The following is a 19,057-nucleotide window of genomic DNA, read 5'->3' on the forward strand; positions in this document are numbered from 1 at the left end:
CATACTTGACCAACGCACACTGGCAGAACATCAGCCCTGCTTCCCCTGGAACAGGGTCAGGAACTACTGTTTGGAATGGAAATGATAACCTTCTTCTATGTTGCCTTGTTTTTGTTTTTTGTTTTTTTAAATGTAAAGTTGTGGCAAACTAATTTACAGGAATCAAAAATGTACCCATTGTGCCATTCCACAAATGAAGGCAGATTATACCTCTGCTGTCATTCTACACATCAAGACAGCTCTGTAGTAAGCTCCCTGACTCACCTCCAGGTCACAACTGTACTCGGTACCATCTAGGAGGGTCACTTTACACTGGACAGTTTTGGTCTTCTTGGTGGCTTTTTGAGAGGCCTTCTCTGTTTTCAATTCATTGGTCTGCACTTCCTTTGTCTCTCTTTTTGCTGTAGCTTCTGCTTGGTCTTCCTGTATTTCCTTTACCTTCTCCTCCTCTCTTTCTTTCCTTACTTCTTCAGCCGGCTGTTGATGAAAAACATTAAGTTCATACTGAAGATGACCAATTTGCAGAAGACAACATATTAAAAGGAAAATCCTGAGTAAGAACAATGATTGTTATAAACACCATAAGCCTAAAAAGCCTTTAAATTTTTGCTACAAAGGCTATTCCTCCATATTTTCCTGCCCCCCCCCCAATCCGCTGCCAATTTTGTCATTTTGCCAATTTGGTAATTTCAGCATTAAATGAGTAAAAGAAACTACATTCCGGCAACTGCAATTTAAACATCATTTCAAATAATACAATTCCCTCATTATTCTATACCACGGCAAAATCTAAGTTTCGTTAGGAAACCAAAATGCACGCACATATAAATCTATTTCTTCCTACTCGCTAAACACTTCAAAAAATCAAATCGAAGAGGTCTAAAAGTACATACTGTTCTAAAAGGAGAGGTGGCAGGATTCTGAGAATAGAAAATTTTTTATGGTGTGCATTTATAGTGGATTTTTTTTTTTTTTTGGCTTTATCATTCTTGAAAATTTTAAGGGGAATAATAGGAGAAGGCCGTGGTAAACCATCCAAGACTCACACTCTAAATATAAGTCGACACGGCATCTTAATACAAGAAATCCAGAAATAATTCAAAGCAAACAAATTCTTTTTGTTACGCGGTTATACCATCAAGCTTTCATTTCCAGACAACCACTTCTCAAACATACCTGTGGCTCAGGACTGATCACTGAAGGTTTCTCTTCCTTGACATCAACCTTAATCACCTGCTGTTTCCTCTGAGCTGTTTCTTCAGCATCACCCTTGGCCTGCCTTTCTTCCTCAGGAAGAGATTCCTCTTTATCTAAAATCTGCTCTTCTACAACAGCTTGGGTAGGCTCTTTCTTATCTCCTCCATCTTTGGCCACTACTAAGTTATAGGACTTTTGCTTCTTAAGCCACGGGGGTATGAATCGAGAAATCCCCCTGCTCTCAGAAGGATCCTTCTCTCTCTTCTGGCGCCGTGGACTACTCTGGCTATCGACTGGTGGAGAGGACTGGGAACCTTTTTCTTCCTCAGGATCAGATGACTGATTCTGCTGATTTTCTGCTACTTCTTTAGGTTTCTCCTTGGTTGCATCTGCTCCTAACTGGTCAGGTTCCTTCTTCACTTCCGACGCAGAGCCAACTTCAGTAGTCATGGTCACAGCTTATGCTGTAAACAAAACAAAGTCATAACATGTTATTTTACAAACTCTCCCAGTTTTAGTTTGGAGGCAAGGGACAGGGTAAGGAAGGATGGGAAGGGAAATGGCAGAGAGATGACAGGGAGAAAACACCTGTAGAGAAAGAAGGTTCATAACCTCAAGAGAAAAATGGAGAGTGCTACTCTACTCTGAGAATTCTCTATCAGAATCAAAGAACCAATACTAGCATCACAATGGAATTAATTCTGATTCTGTACAGAGAGCACTTAAAATCAAGAGCTCTAGAAAAAATGATTACTCTTATTTGGTTTCATCTAGTTGTAAACAAAAATTCACCCCCAAAATCCATTTTTTAAAGGAAAATTACTTTTCTCTATACTTGGTATCCCTTACTCTTTAATACAAAGTGTTACTGATAATATTTGAAAGTATTGAGACATATTTCACTGCAATTTCACATATTAAAATGTTTGGTGTAAAAAAATGTTAAATATTGGGTGCTTAATAGAGAGTTAAATCTGTAATACATTCTTTTTTGTTCCAACATTAAATCTCATAAATCGTCATCACTATTCCAACACAGAAGTTAGCCTTTTGGACAGGTACTCTCAAACGATGCTCAAAACTCCAACACTGCATCCCACCCAACCTCGGTTTTCTTTGAAAGTGCGATTGTAAGAAAATATTTGAGGAACTCTGATCTGAAACAAACGAAGACATTATATGGATGAAAAAAAAAAAACATCTAATAACTGATCCTATCACAACTAATGAAAACAAAATCGATATTAAATCTGAAAGGAACTGGTTGTCTACATTTTATACAAGCAAAGAGGGACTTCTAGAGCATAGCAGCACCACTGACATAAAAAACAACAGGCAGGAAAGGCAGCGGAGCGTGCTCCCTCCTCTCCTAGCAATGATTACAGCGCTCAAAGGCCTGGCGCCCTGGCCAATGGGAAATTTCCCAGCTACCTTCTAAGTAGTACGAACTTGAACGGTTCAAAAAATAAAATATGCTTTTTTTTTTTTTTTAAAGCATTATGGAAATATTCACATACCATAAAACTCACCCTTTTCCAATTATACAGTTAATGGTTCGGGGTACATTTAGAAGGCTGTGAAACCATTACCATTACCTAATTCTAGAAATTTTTCATCACTCCAAAAAGAAATCCTACATCCATTAATACTCTCCATTCTTGACATACCCACCACCTCAGCCCCTGGCAAACACTAATCTAATTCCAGTCTGTATGGATTTGCCTATTCTTGACATGTCAAAGCAATGGAATTATACAACATATGGTATTTTCACTTAGCATAATGTTTTCAAAGTTCATCTGTGTTGCAGCATGTATCAGTATTATACTTGTTTCTTAAAATATTATTTACCATCTTCTGTAAATTATTTCTGATAAGAGTCTAGTATCCGTAATACATAAAGAACTCTACAACTCAGCAGTAAGAAGATAAAAAAATTTTTTTTTCAATGAGTAAAAGGATTTGCGTAGACATTTCTCCAAAGACGAACAACCAATAAGCTCTGGAAACAATGCTCAGTGTCATCAGTCATTAGGGAAATGCAAATCAAAACCAGCATGAGACACCACCATTTCACATATAATAGAATGGTATAATCAAAAAGACAGTAACAAGTATTGGTGAGGATGTGAAAAACTTGGAACTCTCAACACTGATGTAAAATGTAAAATGGCACAGCTACTTAAGAAAATAGTGTGGCAGCTCCTCTAAAAGTTAAACAAAGGTACCATGTGACCGACCAAGCAATTCTAGATATACAGCCAACGGAAATAAAAACATATGTTCACACAAAAACTTGAAAGGAATGTTCATAACAGCATTATTCATAATAGCCAAAAATGGAAACAACCCAAATGCCCAACAACTGGTAAATGGATATATAAAATGTGGTCTGTTCATACAACAGAATATTAAGCCATGAAAAGGAATGAAGTACTGATATATGTTGCCGCATACAACCTTGAAAACATTATTTGGAGTGAAAAAAGTCTGAAATAAAAGGCCACACTGTTTAATTCATTTATATAAAATTTGCAAAATAGGCAAATCCACAGAGACAAAGTACATTGCAAAGGGCTGGAAGGAGGGGAGAATAGGGAATGACTGCTCAAATGGGTAGAGGTTTCTTTGTGGGGTGATGAAACTGTTCTGGAATTAGACAGTGGTGATGGTTGTACGATCTTGTGAATATACTCAAAATCACTAAATGACTATCTCAATAAAAAAAAAATTTAAATGTTATTCATGTCTAACATGCAAGCATAAAAACAGTCACTCAGCCTATATTTAATGGGCTCCTACAATGTGCCAACTACTGGACATATGAATAAAGACAGTCTTGGGGAAGGAAGGAAGGGGTACAGATAAGTCAAGAGCATGTTGCTTAAAAAGTATAGGACGGACACTTAACCCAGATTAGGATAAGAGGGTCATTAGGCAAACTTTTCTACAGAAGTTGAGATTTGAGTTGCTTTAAAATGATGAAATCATCATTACTCAAGCAAGGAAGTCAGGATGGGAGGCATGTGCCAAGCATAGGGAAGTGTGGAAACATGAGAACACCCCTCCCCATAGGAAACCACAAGCATTGAACAATAATACACTGTACAAGTGAGGAGGGAGCTTCTCAGTGGCAGACAGGAGGGAAAGAGGAAGGTGTGTTAGTAATGACAGTGTAGGAATTGTAAGCAGACCCCAAAACATTAAAGGTTTTGTGTGTTGTGCTAATAAAATAAAGGTCTGGAGGCTGATTTAAAGGTAGTAAGAGGTCATACACTCTAAGTAGAGGAGCAATTGAATCGGATTCACACTTCGGATAGCCCAGGCTATAAAGTACAAGATGAGAGAAAAGACTGAAATGGAAAGACATCCAGGAGCTGCTGCAATAACCCAGGCATGAGATGATGATACGTACTACGACAGAGGCAGTGAGGTAAAGAACAACGAACGAATCTAACCTGCAGTGACACTACGCCTGTGGGTAATATCAGATCACCAAACTTAAACATATTTTTATCAAACTGGGAAGTAAACATCACAGATAAAGCCAGGTTGGCTATCTAGGTTTTAGCCTGTTATACTGTGGAAAAATTATATCATCAATATTCCTGAAGATTAAAATCTGGTAAGTGATACTGGACACAGCTCAATATTAAACTATATTTGTTTTATATAGCTTCTGTATAAAAATATTAATTCAACAAACAAAAATGTGTAAGGTATTAAAGCATTGCTTTCATTTAGGAAGAAATGGGGCAAACTAATTTGTTAAGTCATTAAACCAAACTATTATTATTATTAAGCTTTTTTTTCTAAGACCTGAGACGAAAGCTCAGACAGAATCCAGTTGCCATTAATAAACTTAAGGTTTATGATTTTGTTCTCAATTTATTTAAACTAAAAAAAAAAAAAGGAAACAGTTTACCCATTTCTCCCATCCCACAAACCCATCCCTGGCAACCACCTTTATGAGCTTGGTTTTGCTTTTTTGGAAGATTCCACATAGTATGAGAAAGATCATATGGTATTTGTCTTTCTCTGACTTACTTCACATAACATAATGCCCTTGAGGCTATTCCATGTTGTCACAAATGTCAAGACTTCATTCTTTTTTATGACTGAATAATATTCATATATATCTCACATTTTCTTTATCCTTTCATCCACAGATGGTCACTTAGATAGTTTCCACATCTGGACTACTGTAAATTATGCTGCATTGAAAATGGGGGTACATATCTTTTTGAATTAGTGTTTTCATTTTCTACCAACAAATTTACCCAGAAGAATTACTGGCTCTCATATGGGAGTTTTATTTTGAATTTTTCGAGGAAACTCCACACTGTTTTCTGTAGTGGCTGCATCACTATTAGGCATTTTAAATGCAAAATCATGTCTGTCCATAAGACCCTTACATAAGTATTCAAACTGGCTCCATGTTGCACAGAAAACCTTTTTCTTACTTTATTACACATACCACTTAAGTGGAGAATATTTTTTATATTACTCATGAAATGCCAAAGTTGATTGTTAGCATATAGTCTCTAATTACATATTTGAGAGCTGATTCAATGCCCTGGTAAAAATTAGAACAAAAATTTCATACTTGTCTAAGCTAATCAAGGTAATGGGCACCCCTCTAATTACTTTAGCCATGAGAAATAAGCTGGAGACCAAGCAACTAAAGCTGATTTTTGCTCAAAATATTTTATAAGCAATGAAATATAAAACTAAAGTTTTCATTATTGTGTTAAAAGTATTAATATTTGCATTTTAATCATAAGAGCTATTACTCACTGCTTACTGGGTCAGACATCATACCCATAATTTCTACTCAAAACATCCTACAAGGTTGGATTCCCTCCATTTTGCAGGTAATAAGCAGAGGAGCAGAAAATGGACCATACATCTGTTCTCACTTGTATTTCATAATGCAATCACAACTCCTCTGTTGTCCATGAACAAGTGAATCAACTTGTTCTTGGCTTAGTGCTCAAAGATTCATGCCGGTCTGTGAAAAAGGCTACGGAATGACATGAATGTATTCTATCATTTATAATCATTAGCCCTGTTCCTCCCCCAAATAAGAAATTTACAGATGAATTCCCATCACAGAGAAAATCATATCTGAAGGTTATCATTTGGCCATGTAATCAAAACTGAGCTAATGGACAAAAACTAAAGACAAGGTGCTAACACGGAGACCAAGCTAGGAAGCCTCACAAAGCAGCACTCCTTAATCACTGCTGTATTTCCCACAGGTGCATTTTAAGTACCTCAGAGCTGTGGTGAGCGTGCAATAGAGTAAACAGACATTGAATTGTGATGCTGTACACCTGAAATTTATGTGATATTATATTAATCAATGTTACCTCAATAAATGTAATAATAAAGAATGAACCTCAGAGCTGAGCAGTACTGCCCACCCAAACGGAAGTTAGAAGATAAAAAAAAAAAAAAACAACAATGGAAATGGCTAATTAGATAGTAAATACTCAACAATAAGGATGGATGTAAATATATGTAAATAAGTACATTCTTAAAATAGTTTCAAGAGATCAACAAAGTTCGAACCTAAACACTACCTTCTTTGTTCATAAAATGGTTTCTTGAACAAATTACCACTATCAAGAAAACATGATTATAGCACATCCATTCACCATAATTATCATGCCTGTAACTCTACGAGTTTCAAAGATGAATAAGCCTGTAAACTCCGTCGTCCACGAAAATGGAAACTCCTGCAGTGGAACACAATCCCTCCCACAAAAATAAAAGCCCCTGAGCTGTGATCTTTCTTTTTTTTCACTGCTATGTTCCCTACCTAGATTGGCACGTAAGAGGCATCTGATATTTACGGAAAGAGTATTGTGAAATCTAGTCTAATACCCTCCTCATTTGATCTTATCAACAAGGTAACTGAGGCTCAGAAAGACTAGATTTGCCTGAGATCACAAAGCTAGATGGGTAAAGACAAAACCAGAACTACAGTTTCCCAAACTTTAGCAATGCTCATTCCACTAAAGCTTTAATTACAAATACTCAAAATCCATCATTAGTAAGTTACATAATATACTAAGTAAAGATCTTCCTACTTATCAACCAAAAAGAACACTGCTGTGAACAGCCAGCCCATTAGACAAGCATGTGGTTTTGACACAATTACCATGTTGGCATGCTCCATCTGGGTTGATAAAAGTGTTCATTTATTGTAACAGCTCCATGAGAAAAAGCATGAGTCATTTAACATGCAACCAAGTAGAAAACCATCATCAACACAGGTTCAGCACCGGTTAGGTAAGGAACTATGTTCTATGAAAACATGCTTTTTTTTTTAAATTAGAAGGTAAATTCCAAGGTGCTATCTCTATCACTAGCCTCACCTACCTACCCAATAACATTATGCTACTGAAAAACACTGGCCCTTTATCAGAGTACTATAGCAAGCAAAGCAAAGCAAACAGTATACAACTACAGATACTCATACAAAGAATTTCAAGCAAGTTCATGCTAATTACTGGATCCAAACGTTTCCTTAAGACCTTGAGAGAAGCAGGGCTACTACGAGCCGTCACTGTTAAAGTCCCTGAGCAGGGAGCAGTGTGGGTGCTGTTGCCAGCTGAGTGGCTCCCACCCTCTGCTGAGATCACGAGCAATGAGAGATCTTTGATTTCTACCTACGGAGCTCAGCTCATTATTTATGGGCTCGAGATTTACAAAATGAGAAAGTATGCTTTTCTAAACTTCAAAAATGGTGAGGGGATAGAGTGGCTTTCCCTTGAACTTAGAGGAGGACAAAAACTGTGCAACAAATAAAACCTAAATAATAGTGGCAATGTGCGCACGGTTCCAACATGGTCATTTTCTAGGTCTCACGAAACTTGTTTTCATCTGCTGTTGTGACTGGACAGAGGACACGTAGAGCAGCTTGCTAAGAGCCACGAGCACTTCCTACATTCATCTCCCCAAATACCCTGTACCCAAGAGAAGGTCTTTCAATACCCCACTACCTGCCCTTAAAGCATTAAATGTGAGAGGAAAAAAAAAAGCGCTAGAAATATAGAAATGATTCGGCAGCCACTTAACTCTACTTAGGACATAATAAGAGTGATGCTTCTCAAATATATTCCGCATGTAAATGGAAGGGAGAAGGGATGAGGAGGAGGACAGGGAGGAAAAAGAAATATCTGGAGAGGGAGAAGGAATAACAAAAACAGGCCGACTTAGAGCAGAATGTAAGTAATTCTTCTCCCTAGTAGGTTTATTTATCTCAAGTGTCAGAAGATCTAGAAAATATTATATCCCATATTCAAATAAGTACAGATACATCCCAAAGGGACTATTTTATTAGTTCATATTATCTCTATGATAAATAATAGTTTGGAAATAATCCAATGCTGCCCACCCTAGTTACCTTTATACTGCACTTTTTTTTTTTTTAAGGGAAAAGGGACCTATAGGAGAGAAAGAACTATTTTTATAAAGATATAAGCTAGCATCTGGTTTAAATTAAACCCACATATACAAAAGGTATGAACTGTAGTCCTTTGCTAGTTCAAGTATAGGCAGGATCATGTTACATTCGGAGCATGTATTTCTTCCACCCTTTCTTCTTTTTAACAGAATCCAAATTTCATTCAGCTTTTCTCTCCCCTCCACATACATGCCAAAAGAGGCTGCCTGCCTCCAAGGTGGGTTCCAGGGTAGGTTCCACTGGTCTAAGGCCATCATGGTAGTCCCCTTCCCCAGGCCAAGAAGACATGGACAAAGTCTGTTGGTGGGCTTCTGGGAAAAGATTGCTCTCTCTTTAGAAGAGCCACAAGGAAGAGAAAGCTCCTCTTCTGCCTCTGAGCATTGTATACATGACTCCCAGAAATGCTGCTTCCATCTTGAACAATCTATGAGGGGAGAAAGCCTGAGGAAAAGAGACACACAGTAGAGGGCCCTGGCAAGACCATCACAGAGAAGAGGACCAGCCCCTGAGCACGCCGTACATGGCCAGGTCCTATTATGTTATGTGAGACAGCATACCCCCACATGGTTCAAACAACTGACCCAGGGGTTTCAGTTATTCGCAGCCACTATTAGCCCCCACATATCATGTTCTGACGCATGCATTGGTAAATAGGCCCTAAGAAACTGGGAGTTCATACAGAACTATCTCAGGTAAATATTATTCCCCACTCGATTATGGCCCTCATATCTAAGAGCTATGGTTGCCAAAATGTTCAGTTTTTCCCAGATGCTCAATTTTTAAAAACCTATATTCTGAATTAACATTAGTGAGATAAACCATTTTTTCTTCTAAAAACTCTAAGAATGAAACAAACAAAAAATATTAAGAGTTCGAAGTTTAAGATTCCTTTCATAAGTTGGAGAGGAGGGTGTATGAAAGTCAAGGCCTAATTTTCAATAAATGTCTAATTCCAGTAACACCAAAGATAAGTGCTAACAATCTTATTTGTTAAAAGCAAGTCTCTGCTGCTCCCATTAAGAATTAGGTCAAGAAAGAAATTTGTGCCACAAGCAACTAGGGTCATCCCAGAAACACTCTTTCCTGAAGTAAGAGCTCAAAAATGAGAAGCCATGAATGAATTAAAGATCCCAATACTGGACACCAAAATTCTCATAAGCAAAACATACATAAACCTAGTCATACTGGGCACTCCAACAGCACACACTAATAGAGGTGATAGTGACATCCAGAACTGTCAGCTCTTCATTATTGATCATACCGAATTGTGTGATCAGAAATATTGAACTGAATTTGCTTGAATTTCTTCTCCCAAATGGGGCCCCAAATTGTGCAATGGCCACAGCTTTCTGTGTGGAGCTAACTAATCTTGGGGTAAAATAACATGGTGCTTTGGAGATCAAGTCTGAGGACCAAATGTCAGGATTAGAATTCTAGCTCTGTCACTCGCTAGCCATGTAACCATGAACAAGTTACTCAGCCTTACTGAATTTGTTTCCTCATATGCAAAACACAGATATATGTACTCCCTAGTGACTCTAAGGATTAAATCAGATGTTATAAAGTGCCTGGTACATAATAAATTCATACTAAATGGTGTGCCGATGCCATCAAATAGGGATTCTGTGGAAAAATGAACTACGTCCATTTTTCTTTCACTAAAAATTATAATAGTAATAATAGTTAATAGTAAGCACAACTTAATAAATAATAATAATAATAATAATGATAATATCAGCTATCTGTTGAGCACTACTCTAGAGACTTTGTGTGTAGCAATTCCTTTCATCTTTACAACCTTTTCAGAAATAATTAAAATTATTCTCATGCTACAGATGAAGGTAAAAAAAAAAAACAAATGACTTGCACGAAACCACACAACCAGTAAATGGAAGAGCCAGGGTTTGAACTGAGGCTGTCCAGCTCAAGAGCTTATTCAATACTGCCACCAATCCCAAACAACATCAGTATTATATAAGCAGCATCTAGCATAATACCTGACAGTTCATTAATTGAAAAAGTAAAAATCGCTAAACTGTTACTATCATTTGTGGCTTTATAAAAATTAAGACCATGTTCTGAGCCCTCCAATAAATTTCACTGACCTTCAGGATGTGGGTTGTGTCTGTATCTGAACCTTTTTTAAAACAAATGTTTCCTGAGTACTTCCATAGCATATGTGCCACACCACCAGCAACACAGAGGAAAGAATCCCTGCTCTCAGTCTCGTGGGGGGCAGAAGCAGCAAGATTAGCATTAATATAAAGTGAAACAGCTTGTCACTAAATCAGAAATTTTGGTAATTTACATTCAGAAATTACTACCAGTTTGAAAAGCTGACACAGTCAGCTCTGTCATCTCTTCAGGAAGTCGCACGATGATCCTTCATTGGACACGGTGGTTAAACACTCATAAAATACAAATAGACACCATGCTTTTTCAAGAGCACTTAATTCTCATTCTCAATTGTATTTGCTACAGACATATTTGCTCTCTAGCTAAAGTCAAGTAACTTGAATAAAAGGCCAAATAAGATAGTACTGATTATAAATTTCCTCAACATCAAAAATTCAAAACTAATTTCATTTCTAAATTGGCTAGGTTGACCAATCCCCAACAAGGGGGAAAAAAGTGGCTAAATGATGAGCATAGAATTAACAGAAAAACAAATGCAAGGGACATATAAACACATGAAAAGAAGCTCACCACACTCACAGTAAAAGAAATACAAGCTAAAGATTCAGAATGGAAAAACCCAAAAGCTTAATCATGTAATCACTGCACATGGCTGTTAAGAACAGAGGCATTTGCAGTAGAAGAGTACATTGGTACAGACCCAATGGAAGCCAATTTGTCAACAGCTATCAAAATTCCAAATGTGGCCACCCTCTAAACCCGTAATCCTGCTTGTGGGACTATATCCCAGATTCAGAAACAGAGAAGAATATAGAAGAATAAGAATGATTATAGGAAATGGTGAATGACACTGGGCAGGTGAGGTACAGAGGTGCAGATAGGGGAGACAAAGTTTTTACTGAGCAGAAGTTCGTACAAACTGAAGCACTTAAATACTTTATTAGGAGGACAATGGTTATGCATTAAGATCTCTAATGCATTAACTGAACCCAGCTTAGTTGGTCTGCTTCCTTGAAAATAACCCAAATGACACAACTGCCATAAGCTCTGTCACACAGCTCTGGCCACACAAATGAACTGTATAGGTATAAAAGCCTTCCAGCCCAGCAGTAGCATTAAGATAGCCTAAAATAAAATTGAGTTCCTGGCGTATGATATTTAAGACTGTCTCTATATCCTCAAAGAAATAGATTTCTGCTAGCCCCCAACTAAGCATACTTCACAAACTCATCCTTAACCCTGGTACGGACTGTTCTAAGTAGGAAAAGCTTTTAGAGGAGCCAGATATCTTTTTTTAAGTATATCGATTCTTCATTAAAAAACATGTATAAAACAAGTCTGACAGAGAAAGAGAAATACCATGATTTCACTTATATGTAGAATCTAAAAAAAAAAAAAAGATAAAAAAAACAAAAAATAAAAACAAAACTTTATTAAATTTTAAAAACACATAAAGTTCCTCAGAAAACCTTGCTAGCTTTTCATCCTTTTTCCCCTTAGCATGGAGGTGACAAAAAGGTGCCTTCTGCTAACAGTACTATTGATACATATGCAGCCAGGCCAAAAAGATTACTCCCAGTGTCTAATGGAAAAGTATGAACAGGGCACTTGAATATAAACTTCTCTGAAAGTTGAGGACATTTTTTAAAAAGAGAGAAAAAATGGGAAGATTCTTATTAAATGTCTAAGCTGGTCATACCTAAACATCCCAAATCTCTGGCAGCAGCTTCTCCCACATTTATAGGCAAAAGCAGGAACAAACTTCGTCCGACAAGCACAAGAAATGTCACATTTCCTGTCCACACCTTTTCCCTGTCCCACATCTGTTCCTATGCTCACATGAAGAGAGCGAAACTTTTGTGCAGATTAGTAACTACATGTTCCTAGCCCAGTATTATGCATCCGGTGGCTCCCTGATAAATGTCTTTTGTGATGTTCCTAGCATTCTGGGAACATTTATTTGGACCACCCTCATATAATGTTCTATACAAAAGAAAAATACGCTGTGCAGTTTCTTCCAGTGACATCATAACTAGACTCAAAACAGAGCTAAGCCAACTCCAACAATCTCACGTTCATAAAACACATACCAGGGAGAATGCTTTTTCTGAGCTTATCCCACAACTACCTTCAACATGGGATTCCTGCCCAGCCCCATCATAAAAATGCACTTGGTATCAAGTGGTGATCTACAACCAGTTTAATATTATTTCTATGTGAATCAAATTCAATTCTTTAGCTAAAAAATACCAATGGTTCAGGAGGCTTTTCTCAAATAAGCTAATGACAAATCCACCAAGGTTAACTGCACAGGATAAATGCACAGGCTGCAGACGCTGCATTTTAATAGGTCATAAGACAAAAGCTTGTCAAAGTCAATCAACGCCCCATACTATGACAAGGCCACCAAGCCGGAGCCTACACTGATCTCACACTTTCAAATCCTCTTCTCCGTAAGCTTTGGAACGCTGCAGTCAACAGGCATAAATATCTAAATCTTGTCATAAAACATAATTTACTTTTTAATTTTTGGTCATTAGCTCTTCCATTATTTTAAATATTTACAGCACTACCAAGAGAGTTATGCCAATGTATAGCATCTATTCTTAAAATGGAAGGTGATAAATTGAATGATTTTTCTAGCTTAGATAAGCAGATCCAAATGTTGACACCAGTTCTCTGGTTGGTCAGCAGAAGGTGCCTTGCAGATTCTAAACATATGGACCCTCCAAGCCTGGTGTGATAAAAACAACTTTCTCTTGGTAGGAAAAGCTGCAATTACAATGGAATTACAGACATGTCATTTGGAATGTTTAAGACTTTTTTTTTTAAGTATTTCCACTCTGAGTATTAGTTTAGCTCAAAAATACTTCACTTAGTAAGCGCTTCAAATAACTACTTTTTTTAGGTGGTGCTGGCTAGGATAAGTTTTTATTTCGGCTAAATATATTTCCTTTCTTTGAAGGCAAGATTCTCAAAATTTCAACATCTGTAAACATGATTTTGCATAGGAAACTGCTAGAAAAGATGCCAGCCTTCAAACTCTTGAGTTCATCAAAAAACTGAAGCAAACTCAACATCAAAATTTAATTTTTCCTTTTCCATCTTTTGTTGTGATCCAGCATTCATGTCAAACTACATGCCATCAGTATATCATATAATGCGTGCAAGAATACTACAAAGGAGATGGGGGTGGTATGACTGGCTATGCAAATCATCACCATCACCTCCACAGTTAGTTATTCCCACATGCAAGTTGCCAGTAATTTAAGGAGACAATTCTTTTTTGGGGGGTTTACAAACAGAAAACAAACTCCCGAGTACATATGCACCCCCCAAAAAATACCTGGTAATTACTTAGGTTGTATGAGAACCTTTTATGTAGTGTCAACAACAAAGAAGACACAGAGATCATCTGGCGATCATGGTTTTGCCTTTCATTTTGTTAGAAAGTAGAGTCTAAACACAGTTCTTTATTAAAAGGAGACAGGTTGGTAGATCATATCAAGAAAAATCATGAAGACAGTTATTTTCACGTCAGGCTGAGCAACATGATGAGTTTTCACATATCTTCAATGTAATCACAGATTAACTATTCAGTAAAAGAAGATATTGACACGTATCCTTATGTGTGACACTATCAAAATATACAAATTTTGATGATCAAAATTTGCAGATCCTAAAAATGTCGAATCAAATCTCTGCCAGCTTATTTCAATCAGTACAACTTCTTTAATCAATCGAGTTAGCATGAAAGTGAAACATCTTACAAATTAAATTCACATCCGTCATCCTTTAACATGTTAAAAACATAACTGAACACTATTAACCTTACATATATTTCTCTGTAATTCAGGAATAAAAAACTTTCTTATATACTTATATGTACCACAGAATAAGACAGTTGTAAAACAGTAGGATAAATGTATAAAATAAAGCAGCTAACTTCATTATTCTCATAGGTCAAACCTAAAAAGGCAATTATGTTAAAGATGACCTGAAAAAATTTGACATTTTCCTATGAAAATGCAAACAAGTGGTCTAAAACTAAACTCTAAACATACACACATACACACACACATACACACACACACACAAATTTTTTTCCACAGGGCTTGGTTCAAATATAACTGAACATATTCCCTTGCCAATCAGTGTACATATACACAAATGCCATCTACTCTATACATCAGCATTTTCCAAATTTTCACTCCCCTATATACTGACACTCTCAAAGGCAAGCTTCCTTCAAAAGCAAAACAGTCAAATATAAACCATAAAACCTAATTGCTACACAGAAATTTCCTAAAAATCTCCCCCTCGAAATACATACACAGCTTTTAAGTACATGGAGCCCGCTGTCTGCTGTGCTCTGTCATTAGAAGACTGTGGAAAGCTGATGGAAATCCAGTCTGCAAAAGCTTAATGAGCAAGACCAGCCCCACCCAGGCCAGACCCTGCTGGAGAAGGGCATGCTCAGTAGAAAAGCCCAGCTTGATTCCAAGTTGCTTCATTCCTCAGCTAGAAAATTCACATGGGTCAAAGAAAAAGTCATCTTCCTGCTGCCTGCTCTACCCATTAAGTGAAGAAAGCTCACATAAAGAATAGTTTTAATGACACAACTGTAATTCTATAATAATTTTTATAATTCTACGATTGCTGAAAATTGTTTCCATTTGTATAGGCATGATTTTTGCTTTGAATACAAATTGAATACAAATGACTACAAATACAAATGAAGACAAATACGTACAGAAGCAATGTAAATGTAAAGTCACAGAAGGAAAATAAATGAATTTTAAGATTCAGGTCAGAGAGGTTTGAGAAACAACTAATCTTCCTGAATTCTACAATACCAACCACCACCCTTAAATGTCCACCATTTAATAGGTATTTACATTACAAATCAGGACCGAGACAGACCCGGGATCTGCATGCATTTGTACGACTTTGCCTTGCACCACATCGCTCTCCTATCCAGCAGTTCCTCAAACAGTGAATATTATATGTTCAATCAAGTTCACCTACAGCAAAGTCTTTTAAAAAATAAGAAAAAGATGTCTTTAATTACAAAGAAAACACTTTAGATATTTACATAAATAAGATGTCACCTGTACCAACTAACAGAGAACGGGTAAGTTTTGCTTTATAGGGAACTTAGTGAAAAAATGTCTTGGTAACAGCTCTGAAGAAATTAATCTCTGTCAAACGAACGACAACAAAAAACTTTAAAAAAGTCACTCTATATAATGGAAGGAAACTTTAATAACCACAAAAACTTCGATAAGATCTTTAGGAGAGCCAATTTTATTCAAGTATCATCTTTTATTTAGATTATGGTCTTCTTACTTTTTAAATGTTAAATGTATTTTTAAAGAAATACTGCAGTACATGGCAGATTTATTTCGATATACTTGGAAAAATACTGACTTCAAATCTTTTTCTGAAATGTGTTAACTCCATGGAATCCAGAAGTCTCAGAACTACTGACAGAACTGAATCCAGTGAAGTTGATGCTGTCGGATCTCTACAATCCAGCCCAGATCTCTCGTTACCCCTGTGCCTCCTGCCAACTCCCCTACTGCTACGAACTAAATTGTATCCCTCCCCAAAATGTGTATGTGAAAGCACTAACTTCCAATATGACGGGGTTTGGAGATGGGACTTAAGATAATTAGTTATAAGGCTTGTGACCATCATGATGGAATCAGTGCCCCATGTAAGAAAAAACACCGGAAAGCCTGCTCTTTCTCTCTTGCCTCACCGTATGAGGACGAAGAGAAAAGGCAGCCATCCACAAGCTGGAAAAGCAGCCTTAATCTTGGACTTCTAGCCTCCAGAACTATGAGCAAATTTGTCATGTAAGCCACCCAGTCTGTGGTATTTTGTTGTGGCAGCCCAAGCCAACTAAGGCACCTACTTTCTTAATTATGAAACCCACTGCTACTGTGCTCAAGCTCCTCTGCTGCCTTCAATATAAAAGATCCTGCTGATAAGACATCTGAATCTCGTTCAAACAAAGGTTAAGAGAATTAAGGTTGAGTTTTGTGGCACTATGATTTGGAAACAGAACAAACTATCGGTAAGTGGATAAAAAGAGAACCCACAGAATTTAAATGAGTTTCCAAACTCATATACCCAATAAACGGCAGAGCTAGAATGTCAACTGATTTGGTCTGTCTTCACAGCCAGTGCTAGTGATGATGGTGGTAGAGTGGTGAGTACAGCTGCCTCCCAAATGCACTTTTCCACCAATGCCACATTATCTCCATTTTAATACCCTTGTTTTCCAGATGAGTAAGTGGAACCCAATGAAGTGAAATAACTTACATAAGATTACTCAGTGGGTTCCTGGCAGAGAAATATACACAACATGTCCAGTGTCATTTAAATTATTCATTTTCAGTAAGATTTTAAATGCACTGAAGTACAGAAAATATACTGGTTGAAACATGAACAAATGTTTGAATATAAGAAATTATTAATAAGAATTTATACCTATTACATTTGTCTGGGGAAGATCATAAATAGCCATGTTTTGACACTATCTTATTATTCCACTAAAAAGAGAAATTTGATGTTTATCCTAAGAATACTATTTTAAGTATTCAAGGGAGTTGGTTGAGGTGAGAGTGGGGATATTATTCTTATAATTGTATATGTGAGTTTGTATATAATTAGAATTTTATCTTAAGCCCAGTATCATAATTTCTTGACTTTCTAAAATTGTCCTACCTCCTGTTTCATGGGGACGAAAAAAAAAAAGTAATTGCATAAGATATAAAGAATCTAATAATCTGATGGGTCACTCTTATCTCCAAAATCAAACTCTGTGCAGAAAATAAAGTTACATAAAAACAATGAGGAAAACAGTTTCTTTCAGTCTTTATTCATCTAGCCTCCACCTGAGGCAATCATCATCTGTCACACCAGAAAAAAAAAGTACACAGAATTTTCTGACAAAACCCTGCAATAACCTAAAAAGTACAAAAGAAAACCCATTTTTTTATTCTACTTATTTTACAGAGAATCCAATTTTCCCATCTACCAATCATCATGCAAGGCTATATTTCCTGAACAAACATGGAGAAAAGTTTTGACTATTTCAATCTGGATGAACTCGAATTGGCCTATAAAATTTCCTAACAGCCCACATTTCACAGAATCATTGCTATCTGATGTCAGCAAAAAGAAGAAAAAAAAACTGCACTAGTTCCATGGCTTTTATGTGTAAGCTCTCTTTTGACCACACAGCACCACGGTTTAACTTCTCTCAGACTCTAAATCCAGAATCATTTGCACAACTGTTCATAAGTCATTTGCAAAGTTCCTTCCTTACCCCATCTTTAAAAATGTAACATTAGAAAGTACTATAGATTTATAAAACTGAGAAAGAAACATGCCGTATGACCCCAGTTTATAGCTGGTTTGGTAGGAGAGTGGGAACAGTTACGGGGCAGGAAAAATAAAGGAGTGGTAGTTGGGAATCGGAATCTATAATCAAAAAGTTAGTGATTCAAAACTATCTAAAGATGTTAGGACGAAGTCATAACAAATCCTATTTTTTAAAAAACTACAAAAGTCAGGAGCATCACTATTAGAATTACATATTAAGACCAGTAATCCAGCATTAACTTTAAAATGTATTATTTTCATTACACATGTCTAAGAATCATTTGCCGAGTTTCTCTTTTGCACCAGACACTGGTCAAAGCCCTTGCCACTAGAAGGTTCTTCCTTATGCCAGCCCTCAGGGAATTCATAGTCTAGCAGGGAAGACAGACACAAAAATATACCACATGTGATAAGGGCTATAACAGAGGTACAGCAAAATAGACAACTCCCTTGGGGAGATCAAGGAAAGCATCACATGTTCAGTGTTTAAGCTCATTCAACTCTCATTTTAAATGAACAAATGCTACTGCTAACTTGGTGACACCCACCTTGCCTTAGGGATTACAGAAATAAAGTGAAACCACCTATAGCAAAGCCCATTACATTCAAAGCAGAAACAAAGATCTTGGTAAGACCTGTGCAAGATCCGTGCAACACCCTACATATGACTGACCAAAATGGGGGTTTTGTAGAATAAAAAAATATATACCCCAAAGAGATCTCAGCATTCATGTACCTCTAGCTCTTGCCTTTCACAGATGGAGAACCTAAGGCCAGAAGTTAGGTTTCTTGTCCAGGTTATACAGTAAATCCTGGTAGTAGATATAGTAGTAGAACCCAGGCTAGATGTCAGAA

General features: G+C 36.9%; 1 protein-coding gene across 13 annotated transcripts in view; it reads right to left on the minus strand.

Annotated features, from left to right (window-relative positions):
* Window positions 1–19,057, minus strand: part of EPB41L2 (erythrocyte membrane protein band 4.1 like 2) — a 191,727-nt gene that overhangs the window by 102,606 nt on the left and 70,064 nt on the right. For 11 of the 13 annotated variants that reach the window (XM_036221723.1, XM_036221717.1, XM_036221697.1 and 8 more), the window contains exons 2-3: window positions 1,177–1,661; window positions 265–477 (exon numbers count right to left, since the gene is read on the minus strand). In XM_036221723.1, coding sequence (XP_036077616.1) covers window positions 265–477; window positions 1,177–1,647 — 684 coding nt within the window. In that variant the 5' untranslated portion in view covers window positions 1,648–1,661. Of the gene's footprint in view, window positions 1–264; window positions 478–1,176; window positions 1,662–15,140; window positions 15,445–19,057 lie in introns of those variants that run through there. The other 2 variants (XM_036221675.1, XM_036221722.1) reach the window with 2 other exon arrangements.

Source organism: Rousettus aegyptiacus, unplaced genomic scaffold (genome assembly GCF_014176215.1).
Source record: "Rousettus aegyptiacus isolate mRouAeg1 unplaced genomic scaffold, mRouAeg1.p scaffold_m13_p_1, whole genome shotgun sequence".
Lineage (NCBI taxonomy): Eukaryota > Metazoa > Chordata > Mammalia > Chiroptera > Pteropodidae > Rousettus > Rousettus aegyptiacus.